The 11,367-nt window shown below is 33.7% G+C and overlaps 1 protein-coding gene across 2 annotated transcripts in view; it reads right to left on the bottom strand.

Moving 5' to 3' along the window:
• Positions 1-4,054: 4,054 nt before the first annotated feature.
• LOC123553941 (F-box only protein 36-like) overlaps positions 4,055-11,367 on the bottom strand; it is a 48,640-nt gene continuing 41,327 nt past the window's right edge. For both annotated transcript variants that reach the window (XM_045343696.2, XM_045343697.2), the window contains one exon: positions 4,055-8,313. In XM_045343696.2, coding sequence (XP_045199631.2) covers positions 8,233-8,313 — 81 coding nt within the window. In that variant the 3' untranslated portion in view covers positions 4,055-8,232. The remainder of the gene's footprint in view (positions 8,314-11,367) is intronic.

Genomic DNA, 11,367 nt, shown 5'->3' with positions numbered 1-11,367 from the left:
ACGCTAAGTTAAGTTTGAACCACTCCTAAAAAAGGAGGTGAGAACGCCAGTTTTAAATTAAAGGGATGACCGTATAATGATTCTACAGACTAAGTTTCATGAAGATTCATCGAAGATGTTTGAAGGTATTTAAAACAGCCCCAAAAGGTCCAACTATAGTGCCCACATATGAACAAATCTGGGAGAGGACCTTAATTACAATGATGCTAAAGCCAAATTTGATGAAGATCCATCAAGCAATTGATGCGAAGAAGTTTTTATCTAAAGATTCTCTAGCAGCCCTTAAAAGGGGCCAAGTGCCCCCATTTGAATACAACCATGTTACAGATCAAGTTTGATGAAGTTCCATTAAGCAGGTTTTTCTACTTTTAAGTTCACTGTGAGTGGCCTCTGCAAGTAACAAGGGGCTTGCGCCCAAATTCGAATAAAATTGAGAGAAGCTTAGACCATTAATTTTAGTTGTGCTAGCGATCAAGTGGTTCAATGGAAGAAGTTGTCAAAAGATTTTTCTATTTGTAGCTCTAGTAGCCTCTATAAGAGGCCAAATCCCCCCTCCCCCACCAATTGAAATACAGTTAAGGAAAGGCCTTATGATATGATGATACTACAGACTTGAAGTTTGATGAAGATCCGTCAAGCTTTTCTTGAGAAGGAATTATTTACAGGATTTTCTATTTACAGCTCTAGCAGCCTCTTGGGCCAATTCAAAAGCACCCTCATTTGAGCAAAGTGAGAGAGGACCTTATAATGATGCTCAACACAAAGCTTTATAAGGTTCTGCCAAGCAGTTCATGAAAAGAAATTGAATAAATGTTTTTCTTTTTTAGCACTAGTGGCCCCTAAATAAATCAAGCACCCTCATTTGAACAAAACTGAGAGAGGACCATGCAAAGATGCCTCAGACAAAGTTTGTTGAAGATCCATGATGCAAATCATGAGAAGAAGTCAATTAAAGGTTTTTCTATTTTTAGCACTATCTGGTGACAGATAGGAGAAAAATAAAATGTTTTGTATACTTTACATATTGCTTACTCCCTACGTCCCAGGTTTCATGAAAAATATTTGAAACTTCTAAAATTTGGACAAAGGGATGGACAAACTGAGAAAATGAAATAATGTGCATGTTCTACACATTCTCTTCTAAATATTTACCAAACTTTAAGAAAACAAGAGCTCGTCGAACACAAAAGGCCCCCCTTGATGCATTTAGTAATTGCACAAGGAACAGAAATTATAATTGCTCACTGTAAGGAAAAGTTCTACCATTCTGTTTTAATCTGACTTTGACCTTTAACCTAACAAGAGATTACAAAGTGATCTTGGTGCCATCCACTGAGCCATTTTTGAATGTTCCAAATTTCAAAACTAGCTCAAGTTCAAAATCAAGGTCAAATTTCATTTCGGTACAATATAATGTGTATGTGGTCCAAATTTGAAAGCTGTGGCTTGAGAAACATTAAAGTAGGTCACTAGATCAATATCAAGGTCAAAGTTCATTTCGGTAGACAGAAATATGCAAGTGCTTCAAAATTTGGAGGCTGTAGCTTGAGAAATGTGAAAGTAGGTAGTAGGTAAAAATCAATGTCAAATTTCAATTCAGAACACAAAAATATGCATGCGGTCCAAATCTGAAGTCTGTACAATCAGGAATGTGAAAGTAGGTCACTAGGTCAATCTCAAGATCAAAGTTCATTTCGGTACACAAAACTATGCATGTGGTCTAAATTTGAAGCCTGTACCTTTAAAAATGTGAAAGTAGGTCACTAGGTCAATTTCAAGGTCAAACTTTTTTTGGTACACAAAACTATGCATGTGATCCAAATTTGAAGGCTGTAGCTTGAGAAATGTGAAAGTAGGTCACTAGGTCAAAATCAAGGTCAAATTTCACTTCGGAACACAAAACTATGCATGTGGTCCAAATTTGAAGTCTGTACCTTCAAAAATGTGAAAGTAGGTCACTAGGTCAATGTCAAGGTCAAAATCTTTTTCGGTGCACAAAACTATGCATGTGGTCCAAATTTGAAGGCTGTAGCTACAGAAATGTGAAAGTAGGTCACTAGGTCAAGGTCAAGGTCAACTCATGTCAAGGTTCATCTTGCCACTCAAAACCATAAACGTGGTCAAAATTTAAATGTTGTAGGTTATTGACAAGAAGACTTTAAAAGCTTTTCCCTATATAAGTCTATATGAACCATGTGACCCCCAGGGCGGGGCCATATTTGATCCTAGGGGGATAATTTGAAAAAAACTTGGTAGAGAATCACTAGATGATGCTACATTACAAATATCAAAGCCCTAGTCTTTGTGGTTTGAACAAGAAGATTTTCAAAGTTTTTCCCTATATAAGTCTATGTAAACCATGTGACCACCGGGGCGGGGCCAAATTAGATCCCAGGGCAATAATTTGAATCATCTTGGTAGAGGACCACTAGATGATAATTCAAACTAAATTTCAAAGCCCTAGGCTCTGTGGTTTTAGACAAGAAGATCAGAAACTGCTTTAACTGTTCCGGGCCAATGTGACCTTGACCTTGACCTTTGACCTAAAGACCTCAAAATCAATAGGGGTCATCTGCTGATCATGAACAACCTAACTATCAATTTTCCTGACACTAGGCCCAAGGGTTCTTGAGTTACTGCCCAGAAACCATTTTACTGTTCCTGGTCAATGTGACCTTGACTTTTGACATACTGACCTCAAAATCAATAGGGGTCATCAACTGGTCATGACCAACCTCCCTATCAACTTTTGTGACCCTAGGCCTATGTTTTCTTGAGTTATCATCCGGAAACCGTTTAACTGTTCAGGGTCACTGTGACCTTGACCTTTAACATATTGACCTCAGAATCAATAAGGGTCATCTGCTGGTCATGACCAACCTCCCTATCAACTTTCATGATCGTAAGCCCAAGCGTTCTTGAGTTATCATCCGGAAACCGTTTTACTATTCAGGGTCACTGTGACCTTGACCTTTAACATATTGACCTCAAAATAAATAGGGGTTATCTGCTGGTCATGATCAACCTCCTTATCAACTTTCATGATCCTATGCCCAAGCGTTCTTGAGTTATCATCCAGAAACCGTTTTACTATTCAGGGTCACTGTGACCTTGACCTTTGACATACAGACCTCAAAATCAATAGGGGTCATCTGCTAGTCATGAACAATATCCCTATCAACTTTCATGACCCTAGGCCCAAGCCTTCTTGAGTTATCATCCGGAAACCGTTTTACTATTCAGGGTCACTGTGACCTTGACCTTTGACATACAGACCTCAAAATCAATAGGGGTCATCTGCTGGTAATGACCAACCTCCCTATCAACTTTCATGATCCTAGGCCCAAGCGTTCTTGAGTTATCATCCAGAAACGGATTGGTCTTCATTCCGACCGGCCGATCAACCGACAGACCGACAAACATCTGCAGAACAATATACCCCACCTTCTTCAAAGGGGGGGGATAAAAATCTCTTGTACTTTTTAAGTTATCATATAATCTGCATTTTCTACTATTTTGCACAAACTCAAATTTGTTTGCCCTTGCAACAAATAAAAGGATCTGTACTCAACATACTGCCATCTATTCTAACCATATACCAAGTTTCATGAAATTTAAAGGTATCGCTGTATCCCACTTTGTGTCTGATGGACTGCATGGGGGATTTGAGAGCGAAAGGGAAGCGAAACGTAATTAAAGTTATCTTAGATGAAACCTTGGTAGGGGACTAAAGAAAAGGCAATCTAATTGCCTTACACACACAAGCAAAATAGTATTGCTTGGTATCAGTTTGTTTTGGGTTTAAGTTGTTGGCAGCAAATAAACATAACCAGTGTCCTGGATTCTGTGCTCATGCTAACCTGTTCTCCACTTCCCTTCATGATTCAGAGGTGAAGGATGACTGATCACTGTGATCAGAGTCACAATAAATTCTACTAAATCATCACATACATACAACTCGTCCCAGGATCCAACTTACGAGCACACAATCTATACATCTGAACTTTCCCTACTGAGCTGAGCTGATGGGCTGGTATCATAAAGTAAAAAGAAATTGTTTACAATCTTTTATTCCGTTAAAGCTATATATTTAATATCACAATTATGGATAATATGAAAAATATACAGATCTATTTCTACTTCTTTTTAAACATTTTTGCAACCTTCAACTGTTACAAAAAGCAATATTCATGTAACTCTGATTTAATACATAAGCACTTATAGCAAAAAAAACATCACAAAATTATTTTTGGAGGTAATTAATAATATCTGTTGAAACATTGGAATGTATATCACTCAGAAATGGCATGAAATAGGCGAGCATACATTTACTGAGTACAGGATGCCTTTCAAAACAAACTCCTGAAAACTGACTTTTAAGATTCTTAACAAATTCTGGCCAAAGTCAAAAATATTTTTCCTTATTTTTTTTTTGGACAAACTAGCAATCTGACTCTTAATTATTTCAAAGTAACTATTTCACATAAAGAAAATTCAATTTTCAATTTTTTAAGAATCCAAATTTTGAGTAATTTTAGCAGGTCATTTTTTTACCTGAATACATACTCCTTTCAAAACAACTTCTGTTTAAGGATTTTTGTGTAAAAAGATGTATAACAACACACAATCAGAACCTTTCACTGATTTTCCCATTGATACAGCTTCTCAAAAACTGGGTCCATATTCATCAATGATAAAACATTGATGAAAATATGGACCCAGTTAGACGTAAAAGTTAGACTATTAAATGCTAAATTTCCTCCTTCTTCTTGTCATTTTCAAATTTGCACAAACTATAATGAAACTCTGAAGATGAATGTGTATTTTGCAGTTGCAGACAGCTCCACAAAATTACAACAGTAAAAATTTACTATAAAACCAAGTTATTGCAAATTGTTGTTCTCAATTCTAAGTTTTAGACTTTAAAAACTGACAAATATGAACCCTGCCTGTTTTTGTTATGTTGGCAATCATTCTATCTAATATAAAAGGTATCTAAGTAGTCAGTGTCCTAGCTCCGTCAAATCTGTTACAATGAGACTTTGGTCCAAGATCCAGCTAAACATAAAATATAATCTTACAACAGTCAAGTAAATGTTTTGATATTATTAAACAACATTACACAATATGGACGGATGAATATGAGCAATACATCTTTAAATACTGGAGAATAAAATTACTACAATCAGTGAGCCCTTATTATGCTGAGAAATACAAAAGAATCTGTAATAAAAAATATTCTGAAACAAAAACTGGATGGAGAAAAGAATAGGCTCATAAATTTGGCATAACAGTCCTAAACAAAAATGGCACAGTTTAGTATATATATCAGTTTTCATGAAATAATATTGACTGTTTTTGCTGTCAACCTAACAAGTGCTTTTGAAGCTATTTGTACTTGTGAGCAGATGTCTAACTTACCTTAATTTTACAAATTAGTAACAAAATTAATACTAACTCCTTCAATTATTAAAGATATACTGTGCTAATCTTTCACTAAAATATCTTTAGACATTGTTTTAAATGTACAAAATCAATATAAAATATATTAGAATTGTTTAAATATATAAACTATGTATGAAGAGCTGCAATCAAAAACGTCTGATCTAGTATCTAATTTGTTCAAAAGAATTCCAATATTTTAGCGGCATAATTTATTCTTACCTATATATTTGCAAGTGTGCATTATTTTAACCAATCATACAGTACTGTTTATACACACAAACATGTTTATGTTTATGCAAATACTGTGCAGTAATTGTGCAAATACTGTGTTGTAATTGTTCACACTTTGGGTATATTATTTCCCTTCGGATGTGGCAAAAAAAAGCCACAAACTATAAAAAAATTAACAACCAAACCGGAAGTTCTACAGTTAACTGAAACATGTAACTAAATAACAAACAACATGTCTATTTACTTTGTACCCTGAATCACTAAGGTGTTAGATCAGTTTTTATATCTTCAAAGCAACTTACTGTCACTCAATTTTTTCTTCTTTTTTTAATTAAGTCCTTTCAAACAATCAAACAAACAAAAAATGTTAAACTTACTGGAACTTATTCATTAACATTTAAAATTTTGCAACATATTTTGCACAAAAACAGAAATTTAAAATATTTTGCACAAATATAGAAACTTAAAACATCGGATTCTGAGAATAATTATATATAAAAATATCTGGATTTTGAATAAATTTATCATACCAGTTTCAAAGCCTTCTGTACTTCTCATGTCAAACCTACATGTAGATTCATTATCGCACTAACTTACAAATTTTAACTGAAAGATCCTATGCTCCATGTTCAGTGAAGATGACAATTATGCATAAAAATATTTCAGAAGTTACCAAAATCCTGAATTTCTAACAATTCATACTCTAACTCTTATCACTAATTTCTTTGGACATCTATGAAAAACAACAATGGAAAAAACATAGATATGAGCAAGACATTCATTTGTTTTTCTTCCTGTCTTGTATTAATTTACAGCAAAACTTCATAAAAACAATGAGCCAAAGAACATTTAGCTTCCTTCAATACAAAATCTTGTGTGTTTTTTTTTTTTGCAACACTGGATCTTTTGTGAAGAAATCAAATTGTGGATTTAATATTTTACAAGGTCAAATATATAGACAGTTCTATGAATTCTATCTACTTTTGTTGGTATTCCATTAAAAATTAAACTCCCATGATATAACATTATGACAAAAAACATTGGAATGCATAAAAAACTACAGCTGCTTTTGAGAAAAGCGCATGTTTCCCACAACTGCCTAATCATCTAGACTGGCATTTCTTCTCCATTATGTATCGTGAGTCAACCATGCACCAAGACCTGTATCAATTTTTTCACTATTTATATCACTATTTTCGGTTCAAGGGCCATAATTCCAAAGTGCCTGGGCCGATTTGGCTAGTTATCGAACTCGGCTGAGAACTTATTTGCAAACACATTTTGTTCAAGTTTGGTGAAGATCAGATGAAAAATGTTCGTCTTAGAGCGCCGACAAGATTTGTGACAGACAGACAGGCAGACACACAGACAGAAGTAAATCAATAAGTCTCCCACCACAGTGTAGTGGGAGACATAATTAACTGGCTGTATCTAAAATGCAAAATATTAATGCAAAGTCAAAGGTAAACCTTGTATAAAATAAGGAAATATGCTGTTACTGGTGTTAACCTGCGAAGACACATGTGAAAATTTATTGTTCCCCACGTAAAAAATAAAAAAAGACTGTTAACTATAATTCTTGAAACAGGTAGGTAACATGTGAGAATATGAACACTCATAGTTTTAATAAATACCAAAACACTATGGAAAGGCTGTCATTTAAAAAAATTTTAACAGTTTAAACCTTCTGTTATAACTTATAATGTAATGCTTTCATTTGATAAAATGTACATGTATATATATCTTTGCAAAATCTTTGTCACATCAATCTAACAAAACATGTAGGTGAATGATGTAATGATTTCATACTAAATGTCTTACCAGGCCACTTTAAATTATTTGCTGAAATAATAGTTAATTTGTTCTAAATGTGTTAAAATTAAGATTAAAAAGTATGCAAGATAGTTCAAGTCAATGAAATTAATAGATACTTGCACATCATGAACAGTCATTTCCTTTTTTTTCTCCAAAAATAAAAATGGTCGTGACAGCATGAAAAACAAATCCTGGGTGGAGATTTATACCCTGGCAATTAATTTAAAAAGACACAACTGCCCTGAATTGATTTTGATAAGATTGCAATCAGCAAAAAAAAAAACATTTTATGTACAATCTACCATAAGGCACAAACTAAATAAACTTTGAAAAATTCTACAAAAATCCTACTAGTTTTCAGTCTAATTTTTTACATTCATTATAAACCAGCCTTAGATCTCTCTAAGTTATTGTTTCATGAGCAGTAGGCTACTTTTTGTAAGAACTAAAAAAGAAATCGTTAGCATAAATTCCATCAAGATTACATAAAATTGATGGTCTACTGAGGTCAGTATTTGGCAAAGTAAGTTACTTTAAAGACAATCTGATTGTCTTAACAATTTAAAATTGTTGGTCAAAACACAGCATAATGAACTATGTCTTCATATATTTGACATTGTTTCACACAAAAACAGAAGTCTGTAAAATATGTTAATAACATAAGGCACAAGGAAATAGAAATTAAAGCCAATATACAAGTCTTTTTTTACTACTGTAGTATAAGATACTGCAGACGAATATTTAGATCGTCTGCTGATCGTGATGGTGGTGACCATGTTCCTCATGCTGGTGTTCCTCACGTTTTTGACGACGCAACTGCATCTGTAAATATACAACAATTATTTCATATACTGTCATACAGCGTATATTTCATTATAATCATATGTAACATAAAACACTTTCATTTCAGCCTTTACTCATCTCAATGCAGAATTTTTATAACAGAGAGAGACTTAGCAACGTATGAATGTTACAATGAAAGTGTGTTATGTTACAAATGGTGCCGTGACCAGGATTGTCAGTATGATGTATGGAGTGCAACTAACTCTGTGACACATACAGCATGTATTTCATAATCTAACTTTGTATATGATTTAGCTCATAGGAGTTTTTCGTTTAACTATAATCTTCTCTTTGATAAGCATGTATGACTTGGAGAAAACTGAAAAAACAAAACAGTAAAAAGGCACCAGACATAAAGGCTGAAATTCTAGTCTAATGCCTCATTAACATGATGAAATAATTACTGTGCATACTGTTACCAGTATATAAGAAACCAGACTTCAAGTTTTATCATGTTTTTTTTTCAACAAGGGAAACTAAGACAATAACATGGTTAAAGGTTTTATTGTGGAACCTTCAATTTCCGCATTTTTCCTTTATGTAGAAGTTCTTTTTCCAAATCAAATCATTCTAAAAATAAATTCCAAAATACATTTCCATACAGGGTATTTTCATCTTTTGTTCACGATGAAAAATACTACCCTTACTGTATTTGTGTAGGTGCAAGTGTAATTTGCCCTGATCCTAATAGGCACAAAAAATACATGCAACACAAATTGTGTGAAAGGTTAAGTTAAGGTAGAAATGACGAAAGACTTGCTTTTGCCTAGGGTGCTTTTACAATCTTGTACATGTTAACAGCGCTCAGGTTCTCTAATCAATATAAATATTATCACTTTTATCAATTGCTTTATCATTCAGATAACCACATACCCTTTCAGCTTTTATTCCTACAAGCAGATACAAAGTTAAATCTATTGTTTTAAACTATATTAGATGTGATATACTGTTTGAACCTACTAAAGTGGCCACATCTGTTAAGCAGCTACTTGCCTTAGCAACCATACAGATTAATTCTAAATTTGACTTTTTGTTCTAAATTCAACATGTCTTAAGCAGCCAGACTGTATTTCTCCCTACAAGTGGGAAACAGATATCTGTAAAGGAGGGGAACAATGAAGAGTTCCATTAACTGCAATGTAATGTTACTGAATTATTCTTCTTAAAATATTATTATTTTTGAAACAAGCAATATATTACAAGGAACAAAGCAATTAATTTTAATAAATTTTATAAAAACAAGAGGGCTCTGAAGACCCTGCATCACTTATCTGACCAATTTCTTACCCCATATAACCTTGTATTTAATTTGGCCTAGATTTCATAGAAAAAACATTTTGACCATGTTTTATGTAAATCAGGTAAATCATTAACCAAGTTTTTCAAGGAATTGAGCTAGTGACCTAGTTTTTGACCTCGATGCCCATATAATGCTCTGACAAAGTTTCATAAAGATGAGGCCGAAAATACAGCCTCTACACTGTTAACAAGGTTTCCCTATTAACTGACCTAGTGACCTAGCTTTTGACCAAAGATGACCCAGTAACAAACTTGTGCAAGATTTTATTGAGTTATTAATATTCTAAGCAAGTTTCATAAAGACTAGGGGTGTAACGATACATCGAACTATCGATGCATTGCGATACTAAGTGTCCCGATAGCATGCATCGATAGAAAAGTCACGATCCAATAACAATCGCCGATAGTTCCTTCAACAATCGATAGGTTCGATAGTTTTGAAATTTTGGTAAATACAGAAATAATCTATAATTTATAAACCAAGAAACAGAGCCAGCTTTCATTTGCGCCTCGGAAAATGTTTACGTCTCCATTACAATAATTACCCTCACGGAATTAAACTACCATAAAGGACTGAGAAGTCTGGAAGATAATTAATAAATTTAGTTTCTTAGAAACTTTGATTAAATATATTTAAATGACCTGTTAATTTTAGATGAGAAAATGTACTATGGACATGGAGAAAGAAGGCTACTTGTATTATACAGCAAACTGTTCGGTAGGGCCCTTAATTTAGTGCTGGTACACCTTAATCCGATCCGTTAATTTCGTCTTTTTCAATGCTTTGGGTTATTAAACATGTTGACATTCACAACAAAATGGCCGATTCGTTTGAGTATACCTTGCATAGGTTTATTGTTTTACTTATTGTTCCAAAGCAAAGGAAGGCAAGAAATATTTAATGTTAGAATTATTTCTGTCCGTTTCAGTTATACAAACATCTCAATGTGTGTTAACAGCAATTATAGACAGTGTCGTCTCTTACACTGTGTAACAATGCCAGTTGGTAGCTTTACTGTATAAAATATGATGGCCGATAACTATTGCAATAGTATCGCAATAGTAACCTGCAATAGAATAGTATCGCAATAGTTTTTAAGCAATATCAATAGTATTGCAATAGTCAAAATTGGCCTCAATAATCACCCCTAATAAAGACTGGTCTAAAATCTAGAGTATGAAAAGTCATATTGTTGATGATGGACGACGGGCATAGGATAATCACAATTGCTCACCCTGAACACTTAGGTGAGCTAAAAGTGAAAAATTATGATACACATCTCCTAACCTGACACAGCTTGAAATATATCAGGCTAGCAGACTGAAGCTGTATTAGGCTAGTAACCATAAAAATTGCATAATAAATTCTATTCTAGTTCAATAAAATGTTATAGTGATTCTTTTCCTTCCTTAAAAAAGGTAGGTTAAACTGTGTTTGGACCACAGAAATGTGTAAGGTTAAGGCAAATAAAATTGGAAGCAAATATCATTGGAAGCATAAACTACGTATACAATAACCATCAAAATGAAATTTTCAAGCCAAGTCATTCGTATAAAACATAGAGAAATACCCAGTGTAACACATCTTTAACTTATGTAAGAAGTTTTTCGTTAGTTAAATGTGGCTTTAACAAAAGGCATTAAGCTTTTAATATAAAACTGACAATTTGCATGGTTGTAGAATATTGAAGAAGGGAGAGACAGACAAGGAAATCCCTAAGCACCAGAAAATGG

Source organism: Mercenaria mercenaria, chromosome 7 (assembly GCF_021730395.1).
Source record: "Mercenaria mercenaria strain notata chromosome 7, MADL_Memer_1, whole genome shotgun sequence".
Classification (NCBI taxonomy): Eukaryota; Metazoa; Mollusca; class Bivalvia; order Venerida; family Veneridae; genus Mercenaria; species Mercenaria mercenaria.
The sequence above is the reverse complement of the archived record's forward strand: the minus strand, read 5'-3'. Positions and strand labels throughout refer to the sequence as shown.